We start from the raw sequence: 17,855 nt of genomic DNA on the forward strand, positions 1-17,855 counted from the left end.
AAGAAATGAAAAGTATAGATTTTCAGAGAGGATAATAATAATAATTCAGTTTATTGTTGTTTATTGTACATGCAAATAATAATACTAACAATTATACTATACAATAATAATAATAATAATAATAATAATAATAAAATGCATTTATTATTATATCGTCTTTTACATGAAACCTGGGAAACTTCTATTATAACCCTATTATAAGAAATGATTCATTATTTATTATTATGGTCACTCGGGGCATCCGGTGCTGTAGTTGGTTGAGGCACTATGCTACAAGCCGAAAGGTCGCGGGATCGAATCCCGATGAGGTCATTGGATTTTTTTTTCAATTTACCTAATCCTTTCAGCCGCAATATGGCCCTGGGGACGACTCAGTCCCTAACAGAAATGAGTGCCAGGAGTGTTCTTGGTGGTAAAGGGTGACCGGCGCGTAAGGCCGACAAATTCACCGCCATCTGTGAGCCGATTGTCTAGAAAATGTGGGAACCTCAACATCTCACAACCCTATGGACCTCCACGGCCTGTTACAGGGATAGCTTTACCTTACTTTCACTCATTATTATTTAAAAACATATATAAAATGTTGCGAAAAATAAGGAATAACCAATGATCTCGTCAGTTCCCGAGAATTCCGATTTAACTTTCCCTAATCACGAAGGTTAATATCTGTCGGGAATTTGGAAACGCTAGTCTTGAGGACCCTAGCACTGTGTACGAGTCAGGATATAAGAATCCGACTTGATTCTTAAAATTGTAGATTGTTATACCTTGCTGTATGGTGTAACACGAATATAGCTTTGCAGTTACACGGCTCCGGAGGAAATAATTGCCAAATTGTAAAGGATCTACTGGAAATTAGTTAATATCCTCTCCCATTCTCTGCTTTCTGTTGTTTTTTTTTTCACAGATGTAAGACAGTATACAAGTAAGTGGGAGGGGTTAGGGCGTCTACGTTAGCGCCGCATCAATGCACTTCCGTCTCGCGATCTACGGGAAGTGTCAGAGCGCGGAGAGGCGCGGTTTCTCTCGAGGAAGAATGCTTGACGTGAATATTTGACTGTTGGACTGAGGCAACGTTTGTTGTAACAACTGTGTTTGGGAGTCCTCAAGAGAGAGAGAGAGAGCAGACGAATATGACCGTGCACATGTATGTAGCAGAAATAGCAGTGTTTATTAGTTAGCTACACCATCTTGTGACAAAAAATTAGGTTAAAGTCGCTTAAGACAAGTGTTTTAGTTCTTGACCACATGTTTTATGTTAATATTGTATTGTAGCATCCTGTTGCACATTCAGCAGATGTCTCTGGTTCACCGTCTCACGTGCAACGCGTCCGTCTAAAACGTATTGGAAGTTTCTTACATACACACAATACATATTCTTTAAAATCTATTTAAAATTACCTGTAAATAGAATCATTGACATATGCTGAATAATTTTTTATGATTTAGTAAAAGTGTTAATTTTCGAAAATAATTCTATTTCTGTCTTCTGGTGAACGAGTGAATACTTAATTTGTTGGGACTCTCTGTAATTTTACTCTCAAACCGTGGACCGTGGGCCACCAAGGATCTGAACAGAGTAGGTGTTTTGTCTAATATTGTTAACCTGACGACAGAAACAGAAAACATAGTGGTTTTTACAGCTTTGAATGATGGACAAATTTCAAAGTAAGGAGAATTGACACGATTCTCAAAGTGACGTGAACGAATGACGCACCACGTCGCTATATCCTCATGGCGAGGTCTCACACCCTTACCGTGTTGTCGATACCCTGGAGACGATAGGTTCTGATTCCTGGTGCATGATGATCGCTGCTCGCTCCTCTGATTACTGCCTGATCGATGTAGAGTGTGAGCCGTATCACCACTTGTATCACCATCGCAATGAACAGGTTCTTATGAATTCGCGTTCTGCTATTTTTCAGGCTCCTGCAAAGCAATACGAGTTTATCTCTCTGAAAGAAGGGACAGACGCCTCAGTGTTAGTGGCTGCACACAGTGTGATCAGAGTGGTCAGATGTAGGCTGGCGCTCGATATAGAAAAACGCATCCTGAAAGAAGTATCCTGACGTGTCCACATCATTTCCAGGCAGGTTCACACCCGCTGTAGACAGACTGTTAGGACGGCTTTGCATGCACTCAAGCAGCTCAAAACCCAAAGGATGTTTGTGAAATTTAATACTATGCAGTATAGATATAAATTGCAGAAGCACGTCAGTTTTGAAGAATTCCGTCTTCTGGGAGGTGGTTTCGTGTAGTTATTGTGTAAACAAATGTTTCGGAAGAACATATCGCCTCCATCTTCAGGGTATAAAAATCCTCGAGCGAAGAACGAGCGTAAGCAGGTGGCTACAGACTACTTTTCTACAATAGTTACTTCTTCAGAGTAATGTGTATCAATACATGGCAAACCAGGAGCAATAGGGCCTCCACTAAAAATTACTGTTAAAGGTCAGTTGTTGAAATAATTGAAACACAGAAGCTGAGAACCTGACTCATGTATCGCTGGAGGAAAATATCTGTGAATGTGGCCTTATTAAAAGTAAATTCAGATTCCAAATACGCTTTAACATCTTCGTGATTTCGTTGTCTGTTTTTGTAGGTACATGTGGTAATTTGTATGTGGGATAATATTATATACAGAGATATTGGGTTTTCGGACTTTATCCATCGTCCTGGTTTTTAAGATAACTAAGAAAAACACTACGTTTCGGAAACTGGATCTGTTTCCGTCCTCAGGTGAGAGAAAACACCTATTCTGTTGGGTCCCTTAGAAAGAGCTAGCCTCAATCACTGGTCCAGGGACCCAACAGAATAGGTGTTTTCCCTCACCTGAGGACGGAAACAGATCCAGTTTCCGAAACGTCGTGTTTTTCTTAGTTATCTTAAAAACCAGGACGATGGATAAAGTCCGAAAACCCAATATCTCTGTGTGTTATACACCATCGTCCTATAATAGTAAATAATATTATATGTTTCCACTAAGATAGAATTAGTACAATGTTGAAGAATGCCTTCTTCTGCGATGTGGCGCCGTGTAGATATTGTATGTTGTATTGGCTGCAGCCACCTGCTCACGCTGGTTCCTTGCTCACGGATTTTTATACCCTGAAGATGAAGGCGATACGTTCCTCCGAAACGTCGGTTAACACAATATCTACACGGCGCCTCATAACAGAAGACGGAATTCTTCATAGTCGCCTCCGAGAAATCCTTAAATTTTACATAGTACAATGATGTATTTGTAGTGAATATATTCTGGATCACCCCGTAGGACGCTTACCGAAAGTGGCAGAAAATGGCGAGAGAGATGAGTAGCGCCGTCAGAGAGACACTGAAGCCGACGATCTCGAGGACCCTCGTCCGCTCTGCGATGTCCAGTTTAACCTGAAATGTGCCGGGCACTTGGTTACTCCTGTGCTCCGAAGCTCACATCTTGGCAGGATGGGGTCTCGAAATTCAACTGACTCAAACGTCAAAGTCGAAGTCACATTGCGACTGACGGTCAGTCAGTCAGTAAGTCTTGGTGTCGAGACCCATTTGGGGCTCATGACCAGATATTAATTATTATCGTTTGACAGTTACGGTCTTGTTTCTGTGGGGCGCCTTCTGACGAGAGGATGGGTCTGTCTTTTGTATATGCTGCTGGCCCTTGCCAGCGCAGTCTTACTCGGGTCCGAGTCCCTTGGGTCTCGCGAACATATTTTACTGTCTCAGAATTGAGACTTCCCTTTTCGTCGCCTCCTACGACTCGCAGAGTCACAGTGGAGGTATTCGACCCCGCCTCCACATGGGGTTGACCCAAACGTCAAAGACAAAGTCACATTGCGACCGAGGTCAGTCAGTCAGTATGTCTTGGCGTCGAGCCCCATCTGGGGCTCATGACCAGATAATAATTATTACCGTTTGATAGTTACGGCCTTGTTTCTGTGGAGTGCCCTCTCTGACGAGAAGACGGGTCTGTCTTTTGTGTATGCTGCTGGCCCTTGCCAGCGCATTCTTTCTCGGGTCCGAGTCCCTTGGGACTCGCGACCATATTTTACTGTTTCAAATTTGAGACTTCCCTTTTCGTCGCCTCCTACGACTCGCAGGGTCACGGTGGAGGTATTCGACACCGCCTGCACACGGGTGGGGACTCTGACTCAAATGATCTTTTTGTCCATTTTATAAACCCCTTGCCACGGACCACAGAGAAAACACAATTCTCTTGTTGCGTGAATTATTTTTCACGGAAAACGTGTTTAGTCAGTTGTTCCATAGCAACGGCTGCACACGTCGCATCTCATATAGCGACAATGCGTGCGGCCATTACCTAGCAACTGCTGTTTCTCTGGCTCCACAGTTCTTGCTGTCAACAAATGCGCCATAATATTGTATTTTCTGGGGTAATAAGTAGTTACCGGTTTCATTTGGGGCGCAAGACAAATGCGACATCAAATTTTGAGTTGTGGACAGAAAGTCCGGAAACAGTCGCTTCAGTCGAAAGTCCGGAAACAGTCGCTTCAGTCTGTGCTGAGCTGTTGCAACGCCGCGAACCAACCGTGAAGGGCAACAGTCAGTTAAGTCCCTTTCGAAATAGTAAGGAAAGTCAATTGGCTGCACAAAGGATTTGCAACTCAGGAAATCTTGCAAATATTCGTAATTCCCAGAAGTGGAGCAACTAGGGAGATCAGTAAACTATCTGACATTAAAAAGGCGGTGCACCGTTGTTACTGAGCTTGTAAACTTCCAAGGAGGGAAAGAAGTTATTTGCACTCGTCCTTTGGCTCTGTCTGTTCCAATCTCACAGGCGGGTTCAATAACAATGAATTTTCCTAGAATCTGTACTTTTTCAGTACAGAGAGAGACAGGGCTAAAATATTAGGTAAAAAGGTCAAGAACAAGCTGTCCCTGTGCTTAACTAATTAAGCACTGCACCATCAACAAGTATGGGGGGTAGATGTATAGATCCACGTTTTCTTGACCTCTACACAACTTGGAGCTGAGTAGTCAGCCCACTGGACAGGGGGTTGAGTGGGCCCCAGAGCCGGTCTGGACGACGTGGAGAAGAGAAAGTTTGTTACCCTAACAGGATTATTTTGCTGTGGGAGTACTGTAAACACAGAAACGACAGTAATACTCACTTTTAATGACGTCATTGGCCCCAGAAACTAATATTTTTGTCATTTTCGTAAATCATATTTAAGAAATATTTGTACTTCTTTTAATAATACATTATACATATATACAGAATGTCCCACTAGGAAAGGTCAGTATTCTGGGAAATCCTCGCTCGAACGCTGGGGTCGTGGGTGCGAATCCCACTCTAGGGATGGATGTTTGTGTTGTTCGGTGTAGCGGCTTTGTGACGGGCTGATCCCCTTTCCAAGGAGTCCTACCGACTGTGTATGGGATCAGCAAACTGAAAGAGCGGCCAAGGCCCAACAAAGGGCTGTAGAACCATAATAATAATAATAATCATCATGAAATTAATGAAACAGGGTGTCCAAAGAAGAATGGCCACAATTCAAAACTTATAAAAATCAGTAAAGCTACAGGAGTCCAATTTTCACCTTACGATATAGAGACGCCAAACGAATGATTTATAATGAAGTTTGTATTCTTACCGTCTTTGGACTGGAGAAGTGCTCGTACCGAATACGCACCTCATTAATGAAGAAAATCCACTGTTGTTATGATTAGTATTCTTGTGATTGAAGTCTTCCCCCCCCCCCAAAATATGTTCTTTTCCACCAGACTAGAGGATTTTGTTTTATTCTGTATAGACTTTCACCCCTACAGCACAGGACAGAAAACACACCTAGTGTTGTAGGGCACAATGCGGATCTGTTTTCCGTGATCAATTTCCTTTTAAAATTTCCAGACTCTTAGAAAAACCTTTTTTTTTATGCTCGACTCACAATTCTTTCGAAAATGAAGGAATTGCTTCTAGCAGAAGTTGTGAACCCTTGAAACAGACTTGGTCACCTTTTTGAAACCCAGGAATATAAGAATCGCCCCAAGGTGCCCCCTCCATCCAGCAATTTGTGTTACAGTCTGCACCGTCCCCGGGAGCGGGAAACATTCATGTCAACTGTGCTGTTTTCCTGGACTGATCTCTAATTTAGGATACCAACAGATGGACAGGTCAGCATCAGCGTAACCAAGCAACAGGGGTCCCGCTTGCAACACCTAAGCAGTTCAACTCCACTTTACGCGAAAGTTTTGAATTCTTTTGGTGATGAATATGAACATTAATGTCGTTTTGGATGTGACGTGGTATGGTTTGGTAGATCGTCACTGACGTTTATAAAAATCGCGCTACCTCCATCTTCAGAATGAAGCTGTTCTACTCTGAAAATAGAAACAGAATATCACTCCGAAACATCCGTAAATACGTATTATAGTACACGGCATCAGGTTATAGGAGACCGCAGCTTTCTTCATTCTAACTTCCACAAACGTCCTCTCTGCTTTCACCAATTCATTTCTGGACATGATCGAAGTGAGAATTTGGAACAAATTGAATATCGAAAGGAGAAACAGAATTTTCTCAACAAGATTAATTTCTTCTGTTTTTTCGCTATGCATTTTTACTGTAATCATGATTTATGAGACTTCTTCAGGGTACCACAATGTGTGCCCACCGTGTACACGTATCCCTTTTAATATTAGATCCATTTTCAGTGAAACGTTTTTATAAATAACTTCATTCAAGAATGCAGTTCTAAGGTTACGTCATTTTCCATCACTTGTACCCATTAACGACATTGTCATTTTTTGTTGTTGTGCAAGTGAACCCGTTGCTAGGGAAGTATACAACAGCCGTTGCAAAAAGCAATGGCTCCCCAAACAAGCATATTTCCACAACAACAATTGCACTGCAACAGAGGAAAGGTGTTTTCTGTGCGTTCCGTGCCGAGATGTCATAAGCAGGACGAGTTAGTGGAAGGGAAAGGTCCCCAGTTGGTAACCGCTATCAAGCAACGTCAGTGAAGACGTGACTGTGGAAATTAGCAAGTGTGTGTGTATAAACGTGTTATGTTACGTGTAGCCATGAGCTGTATCAAAGAGTAAGATAAATCTGGTCAGCAGTCCAAACTCCACCTATAGTCACTAAATCACGTGACACTGTGTTCAGGTGGTTTAGTGAGGCGTGTTCAGGACCCTCGAAAAGTACAGCTTCACCTGTCCCGCTTCATATATCTCAGACACCTTCATTAGCAATGAATGACAGAATTACAAAAAAAATTCCATGGGTGCAAGTGCCACTGCCACGCGCAATACAAGATTGGGGAGTTCTGCTGTCACAAGCCTTGCCGTGTGCAATACTGTTTGAACCGTCGTACCTTGGCCGCGTCCTCCGACCCCGCGTACAGCTTCTTGATGAGTTGCAGCATCTCAGGGGTGAAGCACGGGGTGTAGTTTGTCCACCCCTGCGGTGGCGACTCCCCTCCTGAAGTCCGGCCCTCCCATCGCCCGTCAATAGAACAGCGCTTATATGCAAACTCTGAAACAGAAGAAACCGTTGAACCTTGTATCTTTTCACTTGTGGACTATGTGTGTGAATATAGACGGGGTTTGGATTGGTGATTACATTTATTGACCACTTATACACACGACTCGGAACTTCCATTTTCTCCATTCCGTTGTTGAATTATTAAGAATGTGCTGCCTAGAAATGGGAAGTGTTTACCAAGCCGTTGCCCAGAAATGGTCGCTGTTTACAAAGTCACTTCTTAGCATCGGGTCTATACCCCACAATATTGTGACATGTAGACCCATTGCCAAGTAACAGCTGTGTAAACAGGCGGCAGTACAGCAGCCGTTGCTAGGGAGCCGCTCTGTGGACAAACAAGAGAACACGCAACAGTAGAAGAGATTTTCTGTGCGGTACGTACCGGGATATATAACGAGGACTGGTAGTTCAATGGAGAGTTCGTGTCCACGTGGAGGCGGGTTCGAATACCTCCCGTTGCGTCCAACTGAGTAGGTTACACCTGAAGACGGAGGCAGAATCCTGTCTCCGAAACGTTGTGTGTTTTGAAGAAAGACAGGACGATGAATAATGTCCAGAAACAGAATAATTGTATTAATACGCCACCGTCACAGAATTTTGGATCTTATCCTGAAGTTTTTTATGGGTTTATTCAGTCCATTCAGGCAAATTTCTGCATAATACCTTCGTTAGGCCATCTCTCATGCAATATTTCACAGCTGCATAGGTTAGCAACTGAAAGCATCGTAAAATAAGTCATGAAAACACAATTTCTGGAAATTAATTTAAAATATTTAATTAACCTTGTTGGTACGGTGGAACAGCTTTCAAGTGCTCTTTAGTGTGAGTCACGAGGCTTCTGCTGGTTGTGTGTCTCCACATCAAAAGGCCTGCCATAGTCGTATTAGACGAGACAGTTCTTAATTAAGTTTTCAGTTGTTTGGCGTAGATATGTCCTTCAAGCGTCGTCTTAAGAGCTTCATGTATTTGGAATATTTGCACGCACTTCAAAATAACGGCTCAAACTAGTGATGAATGAATGAATGGATGTATAAGGGATGGGCCTTCTTGGCCCTTGTACCGCGACCACAGTGATCTGTTGTGCCTCCCCTTCTGATTATCCTCTCAACAATCCTGCGCTTCGAATGAAGCACAGGATTTTGAACGTGGGGACGTCGAAATAGTTACTTGGTTCCATAAAATATTGACCCAAGTGGCGCAATCTTAAACAAGCTAAGGCCTCACATTCACATAGGATATGTGTGGCTGTTTCATTTTTTCTTGACACCTCTCACAAGTGGGACTGTTACTTAGTGCCATTTGGAGAGGTGTTCTTTGAGGTGACAGTGTCCTGTAAGTAGTTCTACCACCCATCGTAGCTGGTTCCTGTTTAACTTCAACAGTTCCTTCCCTCTTTTAGCGGAGGGACCTCGTCTGAGCCCCTTTGCTTGCCTGAGTCCAGTCAAGGATCCCCAGTATTTCTTGTGCTTCATATTTGCGCAGTCCCTGATTGCCTTTCTGGCAACTCCTGTAGAGATGCCACAGGCTGGTTCAGGTCCTATGAGCGGATGTTCAGCTCCAATCTTAGCCAATTGATCTGCTATTTCGTTTCCAGCAATACCCTCATGCCCCGGCACCCATATCAGTTGTACCCTGTTGTGTTTGGCCAGTTCCATGAGGGTTTGGTGGCAATCCCTGACCAATTTTGAGTTGATCTGGTGTTTGTCAAGCGCTTTAAGTGCAGCTTTTCTGTCAGATAGAATGTAGATGTTCCTATTTCTGTAGCTCCTATCTAGATTCTCCATAATACATGCCTTAATGGCATATACTTCTGCCTGGAACACTGTCATGTACTGCCCAAGGCTGAAACTAAGTTTCTGACTCGTGCCATAGCAGTACACACCAGCTCCAGTGCCCTTATTTATCTTGGAACCATCTGTATACCAGATCAGTCCCCCTTTTCTATCGGGCCGAAACCCGTCTTCCCATTCACTCCTGTCAGGAAATCTGTGAAGGGTTTTTCATATACATGTCTCAATATCATTTGGCAGATCAATACACTGGAGACGGTAGAGTCGTGCCCTGGCCTCTGCCTCCAACTGTAGATGCAGTGGGGGAGTCCAGTGCAGCTGTTGGCAAACCAGTGATCATCCACTATACCCGATGGAAGACCTTTTCACGTAGGGACAATTTTGTAGAGAATTTAGAAGCAATTTCTGCAGTACTAGTCATGAGCATTGTCATAGAGACCTGGCTGCTATTGAAGGCAGATGAAAGGTCATTAAGTCTACTTGAAAGAAAACTTCTCAGATTTTTGGAGCAATGCGGGTTAAGGGTATACGGAAGAAGAGATATAGCCATGACTGGAGCCACCAGCTCACGCTGGTTCCTCGCTCGCGGATTTTTTTATTTTTTCTTCTATCCTGAAGATGGAGGTGATACTTTCCTCCGAAACGTCGGCTTATACAATATGTACACGGCGTCACATCCCAGAGGACAGAGTTCTTCAGGCTATCACTAGGATATTGATTATAAAGCATCTGGAAGTAGTATTGAAGATTCCACCATTAAAATGGGAAAAATACGGAGCAGAGAACTTCAAAAAGGAAGATCCCCTAGAGTTTATGTGATCATTAGCCTCAGTTAAGGAAGTAAGCGAAGTTTTAGAAAGTTACTATTAGGCCAGGTCAATTCATAGGAGGGGGGAATTCATGCATTATTAATTCAAGAGGGCATCATGATGTATTTTATCTGCCAGGGGAAAATTAAGTCGCACAAATCCAATAAAACATTCAGCACAGGCCAAAGTCACCATTGTAAGTCAATTCTCAGTTTGCCACAAACGTACGCTGAGATAGTCCTAGCCCCTTGGAATAGAAACATTTATCAGCTCTACTTAGACTACAGATTGGGCCGCGCCATAGCTCAAGCGGTTAGTCGCTGGTCTCCCACCGCGGCGGCCCGGATTCGATCCCGAGTCTGGTCACGTGGGATTTGTGGTGAACAAAGTGGCGCTGGGACAGGTTTCCTCCGAGTACTTCGGTTTCCCCTGCCAATCTTCATTCCACCAACTGCTCCACAATCACCCCCACCTATCATCTGGGGCTGGTACAATAGGCCAGAAGTGACCGCAGTACAAGGGACTTAGTCCCACCCCACTAGCAGTAAAAAAATAGACTACAGATTAATAATGTAAGAACCACTGAATGTTGTAGATTACATAATGAACATACGAGCATGGCGCCCCAGCGATTTACCATAGTTACTATCGTTACTTTTCCTCTCACGACACCAGTAAAGTCAGACTTGAAGCATCTGAAGATGGCGATGAATGCGTCTGCGCGGACCAGTCACATCGTGCGACTGAACATCGACAGACTATACGCACAAAGAAGCAGAGTCGGAGCACTGACACGATAGCGCATGTACACGTAGATTTCGAGCTATCGATTTGTATTACGAGTAATATCGTAAGTCGAGAACAGCCCGCGAAATGCTATATTACTTTTCTTCCTTTAATATACTATATGTAAATATGGAGCAGGAGGATATATTTGAGAGCGTAACTCTTATTTCCTGTTCTCAAGAGCTCTCCCAATATAGAGCGTCTGAGATCTGGGCAACAGTTTCCCCATGTGAAGGCAGACCAGTGGCTCCTGTCCTACCCACATCCTCTACTGTCTGCCTTCCCATGGATGCCACGTAATAACTTTGTACACACAGCGGTTTACTGTCTGCTGGGTTTATGTTTACAGCAATAACGGACAACTTAACGAGACGGAAGCTTATATCAGCTTATCACTACAAGCCAATTACTAACTCCCTGTTGAGAAGACTGCCTCAGCATTCCGAGATATTCAGTAAATTCTTAGAATAATGCTGTTTTCTGAATTGTAATGTTGTGAGGTTGTGCTTCACGTCAGTTTCCTGCTTGGCTTACCTCGCTACGCTAAAAGTAGGGGCAATACGACTCTCTGAAACGTCTGTGAACTACACCTCGCTACGCTGCTCCTCGCTGTGAAGCTCTCTTGTTTCTCTCATGTGGTTATGTGGTTGCTACTGATTACTTACTGTGATGGCCGCCCACCTCACCTAATGAGAACAGATTGTTAACTCACATAACCAGAAGTAATTCGAGACAACCACATAAGATAACCAAACCGCATTACAGTGAGTAGCAGATTCCTTTATCACAACAGCCTGTACACCTGAAGATGGCCGGTTAGGCCGAAACATGTAGTGCTAATGAAAGAGAGTATTAACGGACGTTTCACATAGACGGCAAAAAACGGAAAGCAAAGTCAGATTTACACAGACCAACAGAATGCTGCAATCTAACATTTAATGATTTTACAAAGTGACGTACTAAATTATTATGATAAAATATTTAATAACTTTACATAAATGAGGAGTAACTCAATCTGTTGCTGTGAAATTACCTAGATGATACGGTACAAACCTGAAATATCTCTAGCTCTTATAGTACTAACGATTAATAAATCAAGGCGCGTAACCCCAAACGTTATTTAGAAATCAGTTATGTATTTGGTACAAAGTAGACATTAATACGATCGCTATATTACATCTATTTAGATTCGGAGGCACAGGGGGCGCGTCTCCGAACATTTATTTAAGAGTTCTGTACGAACTACAACCTTACTACAACATATTCTTTCAGAACTGAGTATATATTGTCGCAAGTCCCGAAAAACATTGTATTATTACTGTTTAATAATTTGGTACAAATTGGGTGTACTCCACAAAATTTGTGCAGTTATTTTAGGTGCCGTTGTTAAAAGATAGTACCTGAAAACGTTACGTCACAAAGGTCAGTATAGCCATGCAATTTGTAGCACTTTGATAAATGTTTTAACAAACCTTAAGAGAGTATTAAGTTTTATTTATCTCTCACAGGTTTGTAAAGCGGGAGCTGTGTTCCATTTGCGGCGACAGGCAGGCACTCTGCACAGGCGCACACCGAACCTCATATCCAGGTAACATTCTCTGAATTATGCCAAACTTTTCCGGAGACTGATGCTTGTAAAATGAGGACGCAGCTTATAAGCGGTTCGTACACGGGAAGCAAACATCTGACCGTCTGGATCCGGTATAGGCACGCAGTTCGCTGTTACTGCCAAGAGATGGGGTGTTAGCTTCGATTAAACGACATACCGATGTGATCTCGATTCGAGTCTATGTTGCCAACCAGTGAAGTCCCAATGAAAATGTATCATACCTAATATAGTAGAACCTGCCTTAAACGGACCCTTTATTAAACTGAAATCTGTCTTAAACGGAAATATTTTCAGGTCCCTTGACTTTGGGGCTGAAAAGATGTTAAATAACCTGGATTAAACGGAAACTGTCTAACGCGGACAACGGAAATCAAAATAAGCCTTTATACGGAAAATTTCCAGTCTTCCGGAATGCATCGTTTAGAATAATTTTAGGCATCCCATACATTCTATAGTATTTAGTTTTCCCTAACTCTTTAAAATAAGCTTCTAACGGTACTGCACTACCTGCACTGAGAATCAGCAGAATTGTTTTCCCCTTCTGGAAATTGTATTCAGTAAGGGCTCTAGGCCTAGTTCTACTTTAGTCTAGCAGCTGTCATCATGGCTACAAAGACAAGAGTTGTGCTTGATCTTAACACAAGATTAAAAGTGATCCATGAGAATGAGCGAGATATATTGTCTGTTAAGCAGATCATGAAGATGTTTAACGTCGGTAAAACCCAAGTGTATGATTTCTAAAGAAGAAAAGGGAAATTTTGAAGCGGTGGGAAACTTGTGCTAATGTAAAAATAAAAAGAGAACTTAAGAAAACTGCAAACGAAGACGTTATTGAAAGAGTGTGGGAGTGGTTTGTCAGTGTGGGGGCGAAAAATCACAGGTTGTCGGGTCCTATGGTACAGGAATATGCTAAAAAAGTCGCCGAAAACTGGGGAAGACTGAATTCAAAGCATCTAACGGATGGTTGGAGAGTTTTCGCAAAAGACACCGGATAGTTTTTAATGAACTTTGTGGTGAGTCAAGTGATCTAAATAGTGAGACCATTGAGGAATGGGGAGCTAAATTGCCATCCATAATCGAGGGATATGAACCTGAAAATATAGCGAACGGTGATGAGACTGGACTGTTCTTCCGCGCGCTTCCGAATAAATCGCTATGTTTGAAAGGTGAAAAATGTTTGGGAGGAAAACTGTGCAAAGAAAGATCGACTATTTTTCTATGTGGTTTTATGTCATGTGAAATGGAGAAAACCTTAGTGATTGGCAAGGCAGCAAAGCCACGATGCTTCCGAAACATGGACATACAGAAACTTCCCGTTGAGTGGAGATCCAACAGAAAGGCATGGATGACGTCACAGATCATGGAGGAATGGTTAACCGCCTTCAATGGTAGAATTAAAATGCAAACCCGGTATGTTTTGTTGTTCTTGGATAACGCAACATGCCACCCCCATATCGAACTTTCCAACGTGCAACTTGCTCGGTTCCCTCCAAACACCACTAGTGTTTCTCAACCAATGGATCAGGGCATCATTCGGAATGTTAAGGTCAACTATCGTAAATTATTGTATTAATGCAATCTTTACTCGGCAATATAGAGTCTACATCATCCGCCTCTGAACTTGCAAGAACTGTCTCGGTTCTAGATGCGGTTATTTGGATAAGTCAAGCAGTAAAGAAGTTGTTACCAGAAACTGTGACAAAGTGTTTCGAAAAAGCAGGATTTTCTACGGTAGAAGTTACTCCTAGTGTAGAAAATGAGAATGACCAGAAGGACTTACAACATTGCATGAATGAAGCTGCTTTCAGTAACTGCAATGCTGAGGGCTACATCAACATAGACAAAGATGTGCAAACAGAACCAGACACAATGGATATCGATGTATTAGTTGAGAATTTTAGAGAAAATCGAAAAGGAAGAGAAGAGGAGGAGGAAGAGGAAGAAGAGGAAAATGACATTGTGATAGAAGAAGAAAAGTGTAGAGTGAAGACTTATCAGGACGCTGCCAACAGTTTAAAGGTACCGCAGGAGTTTGCCGTGCTACGGAATGATTCAGACATGCTTACTCTAATTTCTCAAGCTAAAGTGTTTGTGGAAAGTCAGGCAGCCAAGAGAGTAAACTGCGTGCAAAAAACTCTGCCGGAGTTCTGGTAAAATTATAAAAAGCGAGTACTGCAATTTTTTCCTGTTCAGTGTAATGTTTGCATGTGTTCAGTGATTATAGTGTGAATAAATTAGTGAGCATGTTTTGTTTTGTCTCAAATACGTTTATGTCCTGGTTTAGTTACTATAGTTTATCTTGATTAAACGGAAACCTGGCTTCAGCGGAAAATTTTTCTCGTCCCTTGGGATTCCGTTTAAGACAGGTTTTACTGTATTTTGGCGTTATGTAGAGTCTCTACTCGCATTAAGTAGTGAAAGCAACTAAGTTGTAAAAATTATGCATGCGCATAAAATAGTTTTCGTTTCAAAATAATACGAAGGCGAGGCTTATATTCGGATAAATACTGTGTTCATGTATGTCCTTCAGTGCGTCATCTTTTGATAGTAAAAAAGGTCTGTTTTGATGTTGTGAGATCACAGCGTCTTGGTGTTCAGAAAATACTCCTGAAATTGGTTCCTTGCAGTCTTTGTATTGATTGGCAGACTCTTGCAACAACTCACAAAGGCCGCGGTGGAAAGCCACTTTACTCTCCATAGTCTGGTCGATAACTTTGTTGCTTGTGCAGCACTGCTTTGGCGTGAGCCGGTTCGCGCTGGCGGTCACACAGAGCTTTTGTGCACGCAGGTATGAATCGTCTAACTTCTATACCAACTGACTGGACATCCAGTGGATTTAGGGATTAATCTACAGGGTGATGCTACTCATTGTTACTGGACATGCAGTGGAGTTAGGGATTAATCTACAGGATGATGCTACTATTGTTACTGGACATCCAGTTGAGTTAGGGATTAATCTACAGGGTGATGCTACTCATTTGTTACTGGACATCCAGTGAAGTTAGGGATTAATCTACTGGGTGATCCTACTCATTGTTATTGGACATGCAGTAGAGTTAGGGATTAATCTACAGGGTGATACTACTCACTTGTTACTGGACATCCAGTGGAGTTAGGGATTACTCTACAGGGTGATGCTACTCACTTGTTACTGGACATCCAGTGGAGTGAGGTAATAATCTACAGGTTGATGCTACTCACTTGTTGGGTCGATACCCTTGTCACTGGGACAGCGCTGTCTGGCAGTAGTCCCAGCCCGTGTTGGCGGCCAACATAAAACGTAGTCCCACGTCCAGTTGCAGTACAGGTCTGTGGAAAAAAAAAAGTACACAACATTTAAGCGACGTAAATTCTAAAGGGTTCTGCCTGTGGATGCTTCACCTCGATTTTTAGACTTTGTCTATTGTCCAGTATTATAAAAGCTAGAGGAAACAACGTCTCGGATACTGGATTTTATTGGTGAATAGGTTTGTTGAAAAAAAAATCACCTCCCCCTCTCTCTTAGTTTCAAGTCTGTGCATGCATTATTGCAATTTTTTATTGCATATTTTCCTGTTACCTCCCATAGACAAAGCCTGGTCTCAGGTATTTATATAGCTATAGTTGTACTGAAATAGGCTGTCCAGTGATTGAGGTTAGCTCTTTCTAAGAGACCCAACAGAATTGGTGCCTCTCACTCCTCACCTGAGGACGGAAATATATCCAGTTTCCGAAACGTTGTGTTCTCTAGTTTTTTAATATACTGGACGATTGACAAAATCGAAAAACCCAGTAATTCTGAGTAAGTGACGGAATGGCCACTTGGCTGAATAGAAACAAGAGATATATACCTCTCGTATCTCAGAGGTGGGCTGCTTACTGTGTGCAGGTCGGGAAGTTATAGATAGATCTTGCTGTAAATGTTACCACAACAGGACATTTGTATTTACACGGAGCCGAGTGTGCAGTGGTAGGCAACTAACAGTGTCTGTTGCTGAAGTTACGGGAGATTAAATCGCATGCCTGAGCAGGGCCAGTTAGTTTGGAATATTCTTGTAGGGATTTCGACTCTGTTTTAACCAATTTGTGGATAAAATCTCGTAACCAGCTCCTGTACAGGACAGCAGCATTTAGTCTAGTGTCTTCTGCAAGTCTCAACTCAAGAGTTGCTAGTCGTTTCAGTCATATTTAATGCTTTCAGAATGGGATTCTTCGTACTCGGAGCCCTAACACGTGTGGTCTAGCTCGTGGCTCTGTTCCCACAGCTGTCTGATAAGGAGAAGAATCCTGTTTCGAGAATCAGAAAGCTGTAAAATATAAAACTTCTTTCGTTTCAAGTGATGTTAGGAGAAAAAAGGTAAATCTATTCATCTAACAGACCGTGGAGACTCCCGCATTTTCTAGACAGTCGGCTCACTGATGGCCGTGAGGTTTTCAGCCTTAACAGCCGGCCTCCCTTTACCCCCACGAGGATTTCTGGTACTTATTTGTGACTGACGTCACGCAAGTGTGACACAGAAAGAGAAAGGATTCATTCTTAAAAATGTAACATGCTTCATTGCAGTTCCCCTTTTTGAACGCAACTGTATCAATTTTAAAAATACAGTATTGTTAAATTAATTACGAAGATAATTTAAAGTATTTATTCATATTTCGTGTTGTCCTCTGTGGACCATAATGCATCTGTGAAACGTTTCATGTCAGTTTCTTAATCTTATAGACAATCAGTATGGATTTTTGAACCGGGATCAGACACTTCGTAAGATCGCTGCCTACGCAGAAGAGTACAGACAGACATCCATGCCTCGAGTGGGATTGGAACCCACGACCCCAGTGTTGGAGCGGGCAAACACAGGTCCTTAGACCTCGCTGCCTCTGTGATCGGCAATTTAAAGTACAGGACGAAATAAACGCATTAATTCATTAATTATCGCACGCGAATTTCGGAGAAGTGTTTAGGGGTATCCGACTTCCGTTTACTGTGGACATAACCCTATTATTTTTTTATTGCTAGTGGGGTGGGACTAAGTCCCTTGTACTGCGGCCACTTCTGGCCTATTGTACCAGCCCCAGATGATACGTGAGGGTGATTGTGGAGCAATTGGTAGAATGAAGATTGGCAGGGGAAACCGAAGTACTCGGAGAAATCCTACCCCAGGGCCACTTTGTCCACCACAAATCCCACTTGACCAGACCCGGGATCGAACCCGGGCCGCCACGGTGGGAAGCCAGCGACAAACCGCTTGAACTATGGCGCGGCCGGACATAACCCTAGCTTGTTATCCCTATATTCTTATGTTGTAGAACTGTCAAAATAATAAAAGGAAAACGCAGGCAGCTTCAATAATTACTCTATGAATAACCAAATCAAATTATTTTTTAGT

General features: G+C 42.7%; 1 protein-coding gene across 1 annotated transcript in view; it reads right to left on the reverse strand.

The window, feature by feature from the left end:
- LOC111874897 (PDF receptor) overlaps window positions 1-17,855 on the reverse strand; it is a 67,968-nt gene that overhangs the window by 26,172 nt on the left and 23,941 nt on the right. The window contains exons 3-6 of the mRNA XM_023870757.2: window positions 15,694-15,801; window positions 7,329-7,489; window positions 3,284-3,387; window positions 1,758-1,929 (exon numbers count right to left, since the gene is read on the reverse strand). Of these exons, the coding sequence (XP_023726525.1) occupies window positions 1,758-1,929; window positions 3,284-3,387; window positions 7,329-7,489; window positions 15,694-15,801 (545 nt within the window). The remainder of the gene's footprint in view (window positions 1-1,757; window positions 1,930-3,283; window positions 3,388-7,328; window positions 7,490-15,693; window positions 15,802-17,855) is intronic.

Source organism: Cryptotermes secundus, unplaced genomic scaffold (assembly GCF_002891405.2).
Source record: "Cryptotermes secundus unplaced genomic scaffold, Csec_1.0 scaffold516, whole genome shotgun sequence".
Lineage (NCBI taxonomy): Eukaryota > Metazoa > Arthropoda > Insecta > Blattodea > Kalotermitidae > Cryptotermes > Cryptotermes secundus.